The 17,210-nt window shown below is 41.2% G+C and overlaps 1 protein-coding gene across 3 annotated transcripts in view; it reads right to left on the minus strand.

The window, feature by feature from the left end:
• Positions 1–17,210, minus strand: part of srgap2 (SLIT-ROBO Rho GTPase activating protein 2) — a 65,617-nt gene that overhangs the window by 21,409 nt on the left and 26,998 nt on the right. For 2 of the 3 annotated variants that reach the window (XM_023955232.1, XM_023955231.1), the window contains exons 3-4: positions 6,849–7,041; positions 923–1,085 (exon numbers count right to left, since the gene is read on the minus strand). In XM_023955232.1, the coding sequence (XP_023811000.1) occupies positions 923–1,085; positions 6,849–7,041 (356 nt within the window). Of the gene's footprint in view, positions 1–922; positions 1,086–6,848; positions 7,042–7,690; positions 7,862–17,210 lie in introns of those variants that run through there. The other variant, XM_023955233.1, reaches the window with a different exon arrangement.

Genomic DNA, 17,210 nt, shown 5'->3' on the forward strand with positions numbered 1-17,210 from the left:
ATAACTTTTATATCGGGTATTCGGTGCACATACCACGTTAAAATGATGTAACTGACACACGAACCACTAATGAATCGCATATTAAGCGAACAATAATCCCACACGATTCATGTTCTACGCTGATTTACGTGTTCTTCTTTGAGGTCTATTCGTACTTTTTCCATGGTTTTAACGCGATTCTTTCTTGATATATCCATGAAAATTTCACATTTAGACCACAGCTTTCTAACTTTTTCTATGTATATTAACGTATGACCAATTTTCATCCATGCAATATTCACAAAATGTCAGCGTGGCTGTGTGACACGGTCTTAGGTTTGAATTGAATTGTCATTTTCTGTGAGGACCAAACCCTGGAGAAAAGGTCGCATCACTACAAGACCAGATTTCTTGTTTACATAAAACATCATTACAGATGTCTACTGACGTTATCACTATTACTCATATGTTATTACAAAAAAGAGGAAAGAATTTTCAATAGTTTTGAATTAAGTACATTGAAAATATGTGTTCCTCGGAATAGGAAAAAATAATTAAATCCCTTTATTTTAACCAATTGTAAAGAATGTATCTCCTTTTCAAATAGTTTCATTATTTTTTTTAAATTCCCTATTTCTTATCTTTTTTTGGTCTTGGATTTGAAGATCAGTGGAGACAAAAGTAAATTGTCCGTGTGCTGCACCAACAAAAAACGCAGTTTAGGCTTTGAGAGCAGCTGGTTTTCTGTCCTATTGATCAAATAATGACAAAATGCAGATGAAAAATGGAGGACATATGTTAAACACATCTGTCCTTCTCTTACAGCATTTTTGTGTGAATCAGCAGAGGAGGACACTTTCAGAAGGGGAAAAAAAATGCTACTTTTAACAAAGACACACAGTAACTGAACAGATGAGTTTCAACCTCTTTGAGACATTCGTACCTTCTTGAAGAGCCTTCCCGAATCCTCGCTGATCTGTGCAAAGCGGGGAATGATGTTGTTGAGGTAGAGGTCGGACAGGGTGGCGTGGTCGCGGCTCTCCCTCTTCACCTGAAGCAGCAGCAGGTTCCAGCAGTTCACCGGAGATAAGATGCTCTGCTCCTTCCTGCTCACACAGAGGAGGAGGTCTTAGCTACACAAAGTCTCTTTCATCTTCTTCAAAATGACTTATTATGCACGGACACAAAAACCTGCTTTGATCTACGCACTTTCACACTTTTACCCTCAGCATTTTTTTTCCCAGAGATACAAAAGAACCCTGCCAAGATTTGGGCAAAAAGCCAGACTGTTTTTTAAGAGACACACACACAGAGGAACGCAAAGACAACCGGGACATGGGATTCAATCGACGCACAAATCCCAGCAGGAAGAGGGTAATAAAAAAAACCAGAGGGTAAATCAGAGAAAACCTAAAACTGCATCCCTACATTCAGACTCTATTCGCTTAAATATGAAACTAGAATACGATGCTGTTAAATAGCACATGTCCGAGTACAGTTTTGGTTATAGATGATCCACAGATGATCCAGCGGGTAAAATAGATTGTAAGTGAGCGTAAGGGGATGAAAGAAAGTCTTTGTGTCGTTAAGAGCAGCTTTAGTTGGATAAAGAGCAGAGAGCTGCAGGGCATGTACATCACTCACTCACTCACTCACTCACTCACTCACTCACACACACCAACACACACACACAGGGTCAGGGAAAGTAGAGCATTGACCTGGGCATCCACAATGTCAGACAGACAGAGAAAGTCTTTGATTTGACTGAGGGGTTTGGAGTGGGGGGGTTCCCCTGGGGAGGGGAGAGTGTGCGTTTCAGAGGGTGATGTGATAGGCTGGTGGTGGCTGCTACAGGTCAAGTAACTGTAAGAATAACACACACACATCTGATGGGTTTCTTTTCAGGGAAATGAGGAAACGGCCTGGTTCGCATCAGAAAAGGCTGTCTCGTGGACGGGTGTGTGACATCGTCTCCTGGAACTTCACCGATCTGTCCGTTTTCATTTCAGGAGGTCTGGCTTGGCTTGTTGCTTAACACAAAGACAAGGAAGCGGTTCCTCTTATGTTTGAAGAAGCTGCTGTCTGCACCTGCATGGGACATGCCAGCTAAAGCTAACCATAAAGCCACATTCGGTAAAATGCCACAGGGTAAACTCCAAAATATCACCAGGTGCCCAAAGGTCAAGAAAAGTTGCTCTTTGTTACTTAAATATGCTATGAATTAATTGTATTTAAGTATAAAACAGTTGACTCTCTAACCTCAGTGAAACAGATTAAAGACTAAAGTCCCATTCCCATCATCTTTTGATCTTTTTTAAGAGCATTCCCTGTGATCTTTCAAATACGATTGTGCCATTTTTAGTCAAAATCAGAAAAAAAAAACGTGTCGCTTTCTAGGTCAAAGTTTCTGCAGAGCGCCAGGAGATCATTAAAAATTTGTGTCTGAGGTGTGGGCAGCATGGTTTAAGCCCACTCCCACTTCCCATCGCCCAACAGTTTACACGCCAGCTTGCAGCCCCTCACACCCCAACCTAACATTACCAGTGCAACAAAAGCAGTGATACAGTTTTGAGGGAAATGAAGATGTACATGTACGTAGTCATCCACAGGTGGATGCATCAGAATGTGACGGCCAAATGGATATTCTACAGGACATTCAGAGTTTTTTACCAATGGCATTTTTTCATCTGCTCCTTCCTGTTTCACAACAATAAAGAAATAGAAATGCAATTTCAAGCACGGAAACTGGCTTCTTTCAGATCCCACTTGAGTGGATTCTGGAAACTTCGTGAGGGCTTCTCCATCTAAATAAATCAGCCTCAGGGAGCGGAGTGCACACACCATAAGGTTTAATATGGACCCCCCCCCCCCCACACACACCCCAAATCACTGTGGCGTGCAGTCTGGCAAGTAGCATGCATACCGGGGGTCTCCACGGGATCGGCATGCTCCAAACCTTCACACCCCTTGGAGCACCACTGACGCCTGGCTGAAGTGAAAACTAGGCAGCGCACACACACACACACACACATCTCAACTCCAGCACACACAAAATACACACTCATAACTGGAAAATAGCTGAAATTCCAGGGTAGCACCCGGACTCAGCGGCAGCAGATGCACGGAGCGCCTAAAATGCACAGATGCAGCAGGAAAGGAGGAGCGAATGCCAGAATAGCGGGAGAACTGAAGAAAAAACACTACACTAAAAACTGGGTTAGTGTGATACACTTCTGCTAATATGCTGATAAATGGCGGCATGTGAACAGACCAGCTGCAGGAACGGAGGTCGTCCAGCACATTTAATGTCACTCCCCCCATAGTGAGGACCATGGTATGCTTTGCAACTGTCTCCATATTGATCTGAGCGGCTGGGTGAGCGCATGGAGGTGTGTGCCGGGGGTATTCATTTATTGGATCAATGAATCACTTTTAGTTTGCCTGCAGTCTGTGACAGTCCACTAATGCAGGTTGGCCCCCCCAGCAGAGAACTGCATGCCTCCGACGGGGAGTAGGATACGTAAAAAAAGAAAAGAAAGAGGAAGGAAGAGTTTTTTTTTCCTTTTTAAAAGTGGCCAAAAAAAAGTAAGAAAAGTTTCTGTCGTTTTGAAAAGTTTTGGTAAAAATGATGAACAAAACAACTCTAAGCCCTCCAATGACAGTGTTGGCTAAATGACTTTTGGAAAGTAATTGATTACTTTACTTTAGTTACTGGGGGAAATTGTAATTAAATTACTTTACTCATTACTTATTTGCAAAGAAATTCACTACTTCTTACTGACTTTTCATCCACTCATCTACAAGGGAAAAACAGCACAAACTAGAAACTCTTGTCTGTCATTTAAATTTATTTTGAAAGCAATGATGTGCAAAGTATGAACCTGGTTCAAGAAATAACCTGGTTTGATTAGAATTCAGACAACAATGTGAGAAATGACACAAACTTAAGTTACAACACATGTTGTCTATGGCGCTGCAAGAGGGGCATGTGGAGGAAAAAACGGATACGCCCAAATCTATGAAGTTAGTTTCATATCTGCTAAATCAGAAACTAAGCCAGTCTTTTGAAAACACAAAGAACTATTTAATGCCTCCAGCCGTTTCTCTCTCCTCCTCAAATACAAAAAAAGTCAACCTGACTGTAGGGGGCGGGGCTAAAAGCGGCTTTTCGGCTCTTCAGGTTGTTTTTCGCTGCTTAAATTCATTCAAATATTTTTAAATATATATTTAAATGTAAAAACTTCACTGTGTTAAAATCACATCTTACACTCAAAGACTCGACAGCAACAAATGGTGATCTTTACGGAACCCCTTGTTTTGTGAGGATTGAGCACTTTACTTTGCTTTTTTCCTTTGATTCCTTTCTTCTGTTCATGTTCTGTTTTGAGTTTTTTAGTCTCACGGGGTTCAAGTTTTTAACTCAGAGCTGTTTTCATTCGAGTTACTTGCCCTCAACAAATTTGTCTGGTTTTCAGCTCTTTGTTGTCCGGTTAGTTGCTTTGTCGGGCTTTTTGTTGCTCCTTAATTTAGTCATGTTAAAACAATTTTCTTTTTTTTATTTCATGTTTAAGTTTATGTTCCTGCACAGTCTCCTGCATTGTGGGTCAAGATCCTGACATATTGAACTACAAACCTAAAGGTAACACTAGAATTCTGTTAATATAACGATTTTCGAAAAGACCCACAAACTATGCTTTCATATAAATGAAAAAAGGATTTTAGCAATGTTGCATGCATATATTGCATGCATTTAAAGTCTCAATACTGACGCACTTGACTCTTTTCAATTTTAAGTGCATTGTACATATAAGTGGATCCTTGATCCAGTCAGCCGGGTGCAGGAATCCCAGCAGAAGTGGATCATCAGGGCCAGGAATCCTGCCCAGCTTGTATCTGCATAACTTTTCAAAACCACGATTCAGTTTTGTTTTGTCACAATAGTTTCATTAGCTTATTCTTTACATTTATTTATTGTTTAATCTGCTAAATAAAGCTAACCAGGAAACAAAAGTGGCCAAAAGATCCATATTTTATTTTTTATTTATTTTAATAAATCAAATGACTGAAACTACTACTCTAAAAATGAAAGAGCTTCTGATACTCTCACATTAGAACACTCTCTCAGTCTCCAAAACTATTCGGTTAAATCAGAGCAGCACTTTTAAATGAATACAAGCTTTTTCCTGAAATCCACTGTGTTTGAATTCCTTTTTCAAGCCTCTGAAGTTTGCATGTGTGGCAAAAAAAGGCAGCTAGAGCACAATTTTCATACTCTGCAGAGCTTTTCTATTTTTTGCTAACCTGTATTTGACTTTTTTTTTTAAATAGGCATCCATACCTTTACTTTGATTTTTAAATATGATTTTTAAAGTTTTTCCTTTCAGACTCTCTGAGACGATTTAGATCATTTAGATCAAAGTAAATAGAGATTCTTGGAGTGCAACCGAACTGTTTTTAAGTTTAAAATATCTCACACTGTTTTAATTAAATGAAAAAAGCAAAAGCTTGTCATCAAAAATATTTGAAAAAATCTTAAAACTGAAAGCAGATTTGTTCACTACATCTTTTTTTCCTTCTTCTTTTTGCTTTTAAATGCGTGAAGAATCTCTCGCATGACGAATGATGCATTAAAACTAGTTTAAACAGTTTCCAGCAGTGCGGCGATAAAGATCTGAAGGTATTGCATTTTAATCATATGTTGTTCAGAAGAAACAAGTCCAACAAGTTCTGACTAATGAAACAGATTTCTTCTGGCAAAACAGAGAGCAGGAGCTGTGGAGAATCATTCAGATAAGTTAAAACTTATCTTAATATCACTAAAAAACCAACAACAAAAAAGTAAAAGAGGAGCAGTGGGTCTTCTTAAACCAGGTGGAAACCAATACAGTTATAACAATGACCTTCAAAATAAAGCTCAGAACCATTTTTCCATCAGTGCTCTGAGGGGTTTTTCAGGTGAAAAAATACCCTCTGCAGAGCTAGAATGGCGTCTGTCCGATACGATGGAAACAGTTATGTAACAAAAAAGTGACCCCTGCCTCTATTTATCTGCAGAGCTTCTGCTGAACTTGTGGTTTATGATTAGCCAGCAGCTACAGCCAAACAAGCTGCCAAAAAGTGAGCAAAGAGACTGAAAAAGGGAAGGTGTGTCAGTGTTTGTGCAGCATTGATGATGTGGGACAGACATGACGGAAAGACAAAAACATCGTTTTTGTGGGAGAGAATCCCTTTTTTGGCCTTAGGTCCACTCATGCCATGGTGATACAAATCACCCGAAGCACAAAATCACCAGCTGGCCCTTTTTTGGCACAGGCCCCCCCCCCAGGGCTGAGTCTCACCGCCACAATACTGAATCGATTTTTATATTCGATTAGATTCAAACATTACATTCCAAAAATCTGTTTTGTATAAACTAAAAAAAGATTGAATTTATTTGATAAAATGAAGAATATTTTCAAAATAAGCTAACAGAAATGTTATTTTTCCTTTAAAAAAACTCCATATTTGGGTTTTTAAGGAAAATCAATGTGTTCATTTAATCAATCAATAAAGCATCTTCTAAGTAGACACTGATTAATTTAATCGACGCGTTAAATCCAGTTGTATCACACACTGGGGACCACATTAAACTGCAGGTCGGTCGGTGGTTTCCAGACAGACATGTCGGCTCTCTGTGCCCTCCTTCTCTTTCATTTCCTCAGTTTCTGCCTCAACTTCTCTATTTCTCAGGAAGACGCTTCTGAAGAGCGACGCTGCAAAAAGGGCTCAATCATTTTGAACTTAAATTAGGTCATTTATGGCACTGCAACACAAAAAAAAGCAAATTTCCTGCTCCAGCCTGAACCTGCAGAGTGTCAAAGGTCACATACTTGAGCTGGTGGTCTTTGGTGCTGCGTGTTTTAGTGAGGAACCTCTCGCTCAGCTTCTCCAGGTTTCGGCTGTAGTCCATCTCAATCTCGGCCTTCTTTCTGAAGAAGTCTTGCAGGTCCTGGAGAAGCTGCACCCTCAGCTCACACTGCTGGTCCAGACATTTGAGCTGCTCTGCCAGCTGGGCACGGATCTCTGCCGGAGCAAAAAAAACAAAAAAAAAAACAGAGTTGAATGCATCTGTTAACATCATCACTGAGGCAAAAATCAAGCTGGAATCAACACAAAACATCCTGCACATGATGGCCGTTTCCTTATTTCTATACCTAAAATAGCCAGAACAGGATGCATATGTTCCTGCCTGCATTGTAGGGTTCTCTCCAGTGAGTCAGACTGCAGAGCATGTGTGTGCATTTTCATATTTACAGACGAGTGTGCTGAGATCAGATATCATCTTTCACACACAGCAGTCTCCTGAGGCAGCCATTTATCCAGGCTTATCGCTTTTCATTTTCCTCATGCTTTCCTTTTCCTCCTCCTCCTCCTCCTCCATGCTCTCCAAGCTGGCCACAAATTAATAGAGAGCACTCACTGCGCACACACTCAGTAACCACACTCAATCACCGGCTACAGAATCCCTCCTCCTTGGAGTGCTGTCCGCTGCAGTTATGGACCGACAACAGTGTACACAAACACCACATGCGCACACTTCTGACACGCACGGACGGCTGAATCAGTGCTGACAGCTGACAGATTCGTGTCCGCCAGTGCTGATCAGCTCACATGTCTTCACGTGATCGGACCCTTTGCCATTGTTGGTGCCGTGATCGCTCAGCTCTCCTACCTTTACAGCGCTGGGTTTGGAGGAGTCGGATGGTTTTGGTGTCCATCCGGGCCGCGGGGGCAGTTTGTGCTGCCTTCACTCTCACAGACTCTCGCCGGCAGCCAAACGAGCCAGCCGCCTGTCAGGCCCACACTGATGCCGCCTTTGTGTTTAACAGCTGAGAGTGCAGTTTCTTATTACCACAAAGAGAAGTTGAACATCTAAATGTGTCTGTCACCGCCATGCTCCTCCCACTTCTCTCTTGCCCTGTCATAGACCTAAACATTGTCTCACTCGCCGGAGGCTGCTCAGTCATTCCTCTGTTGATTTAAAGGCCGCAGTTTTGTGGCATCGTGTCACCGGCGCAAATAAAATGCGAGCTGCTTGTCGTCACGGCATGGCTTGAATGTTCTCTTTGCAGACTTGAGCTGTAGGCTGGGAGACCTGTTTATGTGGGCGCCTGTGTGCAGAGCGCTGTCAATGAAGGCAAGTGAGTCACAGACACGCCTCTTCATGCTGTGACACAAAACTCAGACATGGTCGCCCTGTAATTAGTCCACCCAAGACAACAGCACGCAGCACGCCAGTGCTAGAGAAAACAGGCTCCGCTTTGACTACAAAGTCTGCGAAAACTGACAGAACGATATGGAGGAGAACGAGGAGGGAACTCCAAGTCGTGGGCTTCATGTTCTTTCAGCTCATGTTCACTTTAAAAGTAGTTGAGGTCCAAACCAACGGGTGTAACCTTGAGAATGAGCATGAGCTGGTCCCACCCAAGTTCCAATCAAACATTCCTGATTTGGACACCAACCCTCAGTGTTGTAGTACCCCTAATGACCACTGGAGGGTGGTTTTAAATGGAAGAAATTCCCAGCACTCAGAGTGAACGTATGTGTGCTCTAGTTTCAAAAATCTCTCATGTTTGTTTCTTTATTCTATTTTCATTAGAACTGGGAGCAGAGGGTTAACCCTTTAGCTCCAGTGTTGACATTCTTTGGATTATTCTGTAGCTCCTCAACTGTTTGTGCAAATAAGACACTTTTAGCGGATTCAGAAGTGGAGAAAACCAGCTTTGAGCTAATATGGAACATTTTACAGTAGTGACTAGTTTACGCCATCAATCAGCTGATTCTGAGGCAGTGAACAGACGCTTTTCTCCATGTCAGAATCAGCTAATATACATTGATGGCTTAAGGTGTTAAGGGGAATGGATTACAAAGTAACAAATTACTGTAATTTAATTACTTTTGTCAGAAATGGAGGACCGTAATGAATTACAAGTCAAGTTTCTGTAATTAAATTAAAATTACTGGACTACAGTAACCCTTGTTACTTCATTATAATGTTTGGTAGGCTTTTTTTTCTTGATTTAAGGAAAAAAAATGGGAATTAATACATTTCTTTTTTTAAACGGAGTATCTGGCGCAGAGGTGGGGATCGGTCAAAGGACACACATGCCCTTATTGCTGCAGTCACATTTCTGTAATTCAAATTTCTTCAATTTATTTTTATATTTTATCTGGACTTAATTAATAATGGTTTTGGAGACTGAAAAAGTGTTCTAATGTGAGAGTATCAGAAGCTTTTTCATTTTTAGAGTAGTAGTTTCAGTCATTTGATTTATTAAAATAAATAAAAAATAAAGTATGGATCTTTTGGCCACTTTTGTTTCCTGGTTAGCTTTATAGAGCAGATTAAACAATAAATAAATGTAAAAAATAAGCTAATGAAACTGTTGTGACAAAACAAAACAAAACTGAATCATGGTTTTGAAAAGTTATGGAGATACAAGCTGGGCAGGATTCCTGGCCCTGATGATCCACTTCTGCTGGGATTCCTGAACCCGGCTGACTGGATCAAGGATCCACTTATATGTACAAGGCACTTAAAATTGAAAAGAGTCAAGTGCCTCAAAAAGCAAAGCAACTAACCGGACAACAAAGAGCTGAAAACCAGACACATTTGTTCAGGGCAAGTAACTCAAATGAAAACAGTTAAAACCTTGAACCCCGTGAGACTAAAAAACTCAAAACAGAACCTGAACTGAAGAAAGGAATCAAATAATAAAAGCAAAGTAAACTAAACAAAGTTTTTCGTCAAGATCGTCATTTGTTGCTGTCAAGTTTTTCAGCTTTTAACAGAACAAAGTCTAAATTTGTACATTTAAAAAACAAATCAAACTCCAAAATTCCTGTTGGTGGACAGTGTTTGGGGTGACAGATTTCAAAGTAATGAAATACTGTAATTTAGTAACTTTTGCCAGCAATGGAGGAATGTAACAATTTACTGTTAAAATTTCTGTAATCAAATTACAAGAATGGACTATAGAAGCCCTCAGTACTTGGTCACTCTGACATTTATTTTATAAGAAATTCATCTAAGACCACATCAGGCCTGAGATCTTCTCCAAAACAGGATTATTACCGACTGAGGCTAAAGGCTGAGACTCATAGTTTTTTTAAACCTTTACCATAATTAATTAAAATCTTTAAGTTTGTACATTTTAATTTCTATTTTGTGTAGTGGTTACAGCAGTGTTTTCTGTTGTTTCACATTATCTTTTTGTTTCAGATTTGTTAGATATGACGAACTTCAAAGGTTTGGGCGTGAAAGTTTTTTTTCTCCACACGTCACTTTGAGCAGCGCCATAGACAACATGTGTTGTAACTTAAGTTTGTGTCATTTTTCACATTGTTGTCTGAATTCTAATCAAACCAGGTTATGTCTTGAACCAGGTTCCTACTTTGCACAACGTCATTGCTTTCAAAATAAAGTTAAAAAAAAGACTGTACTGTTTTTCTCTTAAGAATTTGTAGATGAGTGGATAAAAAGTGAAGTAACAAGTAATAGATTACTTTTTCAAATAAGTAATAAGTAAAGTAATTTGATTGCCATATCCCCAGAAACTAAAGTAATCAATTACTTTTTAAAAGTAATTTATCCAACACTATCATTGGTGGGTTACAGTTGTTTTGTTAACCATTTATACCAAAACCTTTTTCTTTTTGTGGCACTTTTAAAAAGAAAATAAACTCTTCCTGCCTCTTTCTTTAATTTTTTCTCCAGATATTGCTCTTTTTTTTTTTTTTTTTTGTATCCTGCACCCTGTCAGAGGCATGCAGTTCTCTGCTGGGGGGGGCAAACCTACATTAGTGGCTTTTCACAGACTGCAGGCAAACTAAAAGTGATTCATAGATCCACTACATGAAACCCAAGGCTTACTCTACGCCAACAGTCCCGCCCACATTTCAGAGGTGAATTTCTAATGAACTCCTGCTGCTCTGCAGAAACTATGTCCTAGAAAATGACACAGGTTTTTAGATTTATTCATAATCATAATTAAAAGACCATTGGGAAAAATAGATGATTTGAGTGGGACTTTAACTCTTCTGACTTTTATTTGTGCTTCAACTGCATTACTAGAAGTATGTTCTGTTAATTGGCAGGTGGGTGGATCCATGGGTGGACTCAACAAAACTAACTGGCTGCTCCCCGTCAGGCTTAATTTTCTCCTTTCAGACTCATGTAGGTGACACCAGAAATTATTGGTTCGGTGTGTTTATGTCTCCGGCCACATCATGTCTGTGCTTTTATACAACAGTTTTCCACTTTATACATCAATCCAATGGCAAAAGAGGCTTTCTTCTTCAGCTTTTTTCCTCTTTGATGATAATGAATAAAGCGTATCTTTGGATGACTGGAAGACTGTATTGGGACGCCTTCACGCCCAACAGGCGGTCCAGTCACAATCTCCAGGGCAGATGACATCAGGTCCTACTATCACCTTTACTGAATTCACCTTTATCACACCCTCCAACGTCCCACATTTCCTCACCTCTTCTGTTTTTATTCTTTATGCAGTTTGGGGAATTTGTTTGGAGCTTTATCCATAGATTGCTCACTATGCTCACCTATGGTGCCACCATGAGGACACGATCAAACCTTTTCCACTACAAAATAAAGGGCAATGGATGCTTATAAGGGAAAAGAAAACCAAAAACATAACTGAAGAATGCAACACAACCAGTCACATGACAGTCATCTCTGTTTGGCAAGCTTTAGAGAAGTTTAAAAATAGTCTTACTGCAGTTTTACCTTTTGCAGCTCAATTTAGTTCTGCAGCAAACAACCAATAGCTTAAGGGCCAACGGTTGCCATGGATGCTGCTCCAGTCAGTCTGGCCTACATACTGAACGAAGCGGTGAACGTTGCTGCTAAAATGAATCATCACACCTGACCGTCGCACACACTTCCGTGTGACACAATGCCCCCCACCTTTGACAGCAGCTTACCAAAACGCCCCAATGCAATTGTGTCCCTTTTATGGCTCTATTACCACAGAGACATGCAAACACACCAAAAGGAAAACAAGACCACAAGAGGTCTGCGATGTTCGAGACTAGACGTTAAGAGCCTGCTAAGGCAGTGTGAAGGAAAACCAGCATTCTGTCTCAACACAACAGGGCTTAGACACATCTGGATTCATCCCCTTCCTAATAATATGATATACCAATGCTAAAGAAGCTGCCAATTTCAATGTGGATTATAGCACAGATTTAGTTGGAATTACTTCAACTTTAGTTGAATGATTATGCTGCTTTTAAGCAAAATCCAAAACCCGTGTCATTTTCTAGGACATAGTTTCTGCCAAGCGGCAGGAGTTCGTCAGAAATCTGCCTCCGAGTTGTGGGCAGGACCATTGGTGCAGAGTAAGCCTGCTCTTATTATTTCCCATCACCCATCTTTTTATACGCTCTCCTCCTAGTTCACAGCCCCTCACAACAACCCCAACCTAACATTACTACTGCAACAAAACAGTGAGCAAAACGATCACAAACTATCCAGCCGTACAGTTTTGAGCCAAATGCCAGCTTAGACTAGGAAAGACTATCATGGGTCTATTTCTCAGAATGCATCCACTTCAGAACTCAAAAATCTTAATTTCATTAATACATGTCCTCCATCATTAGAAAAAAAGGCTACAAGAACATGTTAAAAACACGAAAAAACACTATTTCCATTGGTGTGGGTCTTTTAACAAAACGTTTGCAGCGAAAGGAAAGTGATTTATCCGTTGTTTTCTGCTTTGCTCTTTGTAGAGGTATCGGAAGTCATATCGTCATCACAATAGCGATCACTAATGTTGCACACGGCGAGTTTTCCCCAAATCCTGCAGCCCTAACTGTTGCACAGATGTCCACACATGCTACCCAATGATTAGACAACGCGCTGCAGCACAAACACAAAAACCGAGCCACAAGCAGGGCACAGTATTATCCTTTCTTCTTACTTGGTTTCGTGGTTTGCTGTGTGAGCACGCGTACACGCCGTGTTTATGCAGTAAGGCCTGGTCTTTGTTGCTGTAGGGGCTGATACTGCAGTACATACTACGGCGTGGTGGAGCGGAGGAGGAGGAGGAGGAGGAGGGAGCAGAAGGGGCTGGGAATGGTTTAGAGTTGTACCACTATGAGCTCATACTATTGTCCTCAGCAGAATGAAAGAAGCAGAAATAAAGGGGAGAAAGGAACACAAAGTAGTGTAAAGGGTGAGTAAGAGGGCAGCACTGCGTCAGCGGGAATAATATGTCCATTCATCCCTGCACACACAGGACAAGGGGACAGAGAGACAGGAAGTCAGTCGGACCGCTTCGTTGCCAGCAGGGAGCACATGGGAGAAGAAAGGAGAGGGGGGGTCTCATACTAAAACAACTACAGGAAGCTTGTGTGTGCACAGGATAGAGGGGGAGGGGGGTGGACTGAGGTGTGTGTGTGTTTCATCAAATGAAAAGTCCAAGAGGAAAAGAGTTTAACTCCCTGAAACTAAAACCACGCAGGAGAAGCGGGAAAGCACTGACGGAGGGAAAGCGGCCCAGAGTTCTGCAGGTTGAAACGTTGTTGTTTTTTTTAGACCACTGAGGGTTAGGTTCTGACGCCGCAGGTTGTGCTTTTTTTCAAGAAGATTCTTCAGCTGGGTGGAATCTATTCGTTCCAGACGTCTCTGTTTCACACAGAAACACGAGCGTTAATGTTGAGGAGCAGAGGAGGAAAAGATAGAATTACAGTACAGTAAGAAGTGAGGGCAGAACTATTGCAGGAATGGAAAGACTGCTTCCACAGTCCTTTTCCTTGGGTCTGGATGTTTCCTCTAAAAACAAACACGGACTTCAAATCCGTTGCTGGCATTTCCTTTCTCACCCGGAGCTGAAGGAAAAGTAGTGTCATCTTATGGATGCAAGTTAACAAGCTCAGTGACTTGCAGACATGGAAAACCCTGCTGAGGCCAACCCACCGCAAAATGTGCAACCATGAAGGGGGTGGGGACGGCACAGCAAGGGCTTCTTTAGTAGAAACTTTACTTTAGAAAACTTTTAAAACTAAGCAGTAAAAATAAAAAATATCATTGACAAAAAACACTATGTATACGGTATGTTCACACCGGGCTTGGAAACGCACAATTAAGCGACCACTGTCAACAAATAGTCTATGTAAATGCATGTATAAGGGCATTTCGAGCTTACGCGTTCAAAACTCTCACGCTCACAAATCGCTACGCGTGTTTTTAAGTCAGTTTTCGGACCCGTAGATACAAAACACGCAGTGTTTGAGAGCAGGTCAAAAGGTAAACCAGTTGAACTTTAACCAATCAGCCTCGGGTTTTGTAGTGACGTTTGCGTAGCGTCATTTTCAAATGCCAACTGTTTGAAAGGTGATCAAGAAGGAGAAATTAATACTTGCGGTTTGTGTTGTTACTAGTGCCAGAATGATCTAACACCAAATCGGAATAGAGCTGAGAAAGAAGAAGCCTGGAGCAAGATTCGTAAGATTCACACTGCTTTGACATTTCGCACCAAACCTCTTCCGACTGTTAGTACATGCGCTAGTATTACCTGGTAGTGACAGACCAGACATAATGATTTATCTGTCGATGCATAAACATTATGAAAAGCATTTATTTTGGTTTACACCATCATTTGCGACTTGCGTACTGCACAATGTCCATACATTTTTAATTGATTGTGCAGAACTATTTAAAAATCTTTAAAAAATACAATATGAATTCACGCATTTTGGAAACATTTTTAAATTTTGATTTTAATAAAACATAGTTTTATTGATTCAGTTTGAAATCTTTCAAATCTCTATTTGTGTAAAAATACCTTTAAAAAAAACCCCTCATTATTTCAGCTGTGGAATCCAGCACTGTTTGTAAGATTTTCATTTCCAGATGTTTCACAAATTGTTTACCCAGAGAAAGTCAATATGGGAGCGGTCCGAAAATGAAAACTGAAAAAGCCGAGTTGCTTTAATGACATTTCTAAATTCTTAAAGGACATTTTTCCACAGATAAGATCAGTATATTGTAAGCATGGCAACCATCCCAGCGTGAGGAGGAGGCCGGGAGAGCAGGAAGTTAAAAAAAAAGGTGACAAGGCACAAGATGGGGACTTTTCATGGGGTTTGTCCACAGCAGGGGTAAATTCCTCACAAGAACTTTCCAGCTCTCTGGTCACTTCAGAAATTCATTCATCTTTAGCTAAATGAAATAATGTCAAATTTGTAGCAGAAAAGTGACATAGTTAGGGTATTATAAAGCGAGTTTTGTCTGAAGAAATCTGTGATTTCTGACATCCATGTGGATGTCAGGGCTCCCTTTACCGTTTAAGTGTGGCAAAGGTCAAGGGTCATGGGGTCACTAAAGTACCATGGCGGGGGTGTCAGTCTCCCACATCAACCAACGGACAAACAATGCAGCTATCAGTTTCAGCTCAGGAAAGAGACCAACTCGTTTTAAGCTCTCCTCCAGGAGGCCACAAACAACGACAATGATCTTTAAAAAGCCCAGTAACCTTTGTGGTTATATAGGGGCTGAATTAAAACAAAAGAATAATATATATCCATGGGTGGAAGCATGGATGGATGGATAGACGGATGGAAGGATGGATATTATGTCATTTTTGAAGGGTGGCTATAAAATGTTCAAAGAGGTTTTACCTTCAGAAAACTATTGACAAAGCAGGAAAGGTTTCAGAGAAGTGGGATGACTGTTATCTAGTAAATGTTTAGTACACTCGCTGAGGCGACATGTAACAGACTTTTACAAACCTCTCTGAACACCAGCAGCCTCTTCCTTTATCGAGAGCTCTGTCTGGTGGCAGTGTGGGGGGGTCAGGTTCTAACACAGTGGGCGGGGGGAGGGGGGGGCTTCTATGCATAATGAACGACACTGTTTATCAAAAGTTAACAAGCCCCTCGCCCGTTTCACAGCCATGCCTGCTCTACTAACCCAGTCTAGAAAAGACACCATGGGAGGAGGGATGACAATCCAATAAGACTACAGCTGAGAGAACCAGTAATTATTAATGCCAGCATTACTTTTTTATGTCTTTTTTCGCTTAATTCGAGAGTTTGAGAGAGCGACAAGAACAAAATCCAGTCTACACTTGAGGGGCACCTAAATAATACTATTATAGTATATGTGCTTTTCTGAAAGATGAGATTTTTAAGTTACATCGATGCCAAATTTGGTGCTTGTACCACAAAACGCATGATTATTTTAATAACCGGCTCCACTGCTGCACAAGATAAGATCACACACTCAAGAGCCATCCTCTTGCACAGGGTGGGTTTGTGGCCTTCAGGCTAGCATCTGTGGGCTTGTGTATGTGGTTCATTCTCGGGGCCACCATCCACCTGGTGTCACCTCCATTTCCTGTCTCTGCTGGACGCAGCCATCTGGGCTTCGGTCTGTTCCAACAGGCTGCTCCTTCATGGTCTCATTTGCTCTCTGGCTGCTGGTGCACAGACGTGCGCACACATACACGCACAGGTTGGGTTGAAGGACGCAAAACTCTACAGTGATCCTTCCTGCCATCTGTCTGAGCAGCTACTGTAAGACTTCAGACAAACCCCCCCACATTACATTGTTCTGGCCCATTATTAAGCTGGGCTGCCCCGCTCCAGTGTACGTCTGCACCCCTTTCTAGTATTTTAGAATGGCCAGTGCATAACAGCCACCTTAATCAGCTTAACAGTCAGTCGGGGGATTTGACTAATCCCTAACAGAACCATGCGGGAAAGCCCACTGGTGTCTGTCTGCAGGGGAGCTCTGTCTGACAGCGTGTGCAGCTCGGTTCCATCAGCCCCGTCTCTCCCGGACATGCCTCATTCTCCGCACTGAGCTTTGCTAAAACAAATGGCAGCATCACATGCAGATTAATCACTGGGTGGTTGAAGGTTAACTCTTGCCATTAAAAGCAGGTTAGCGTCTGTCATAATTCCCCAGGATTGGTGACAGTGTGAAATTGGGTTGTCACAGAGGAAATTTAAGCTTACTGTTTAATAATTACAAAATAAGCTATGCTGGGTTTCCTGTTTTGTAAATTTAGAAGAAAAGAGTAAAATTAAAAAAAATTATTCACATAAACATTGTGAAAAACATATTTTTGAGCCATTTATTGCTGGTGACTTTAGATTTCATGTGTTCAGCGCTACAGAGAAGAGAAGAAGGGTGTGCACCTGTCTGCAGAAAATTCGTGTGAAGC

This window comes from Oryzias latipes, chromosome 5 (genome assembly GCF_002234675.1).
Source record: "Oryzias latipes chromosome 5, ASM223467v1".
NCBI classification, from domain to species: Eukaryota; Metazoa; Chordata; class Actinopteri; order Beloniformes; family Adrianichthyidae; genus Oryzias; species Oryzias latipes.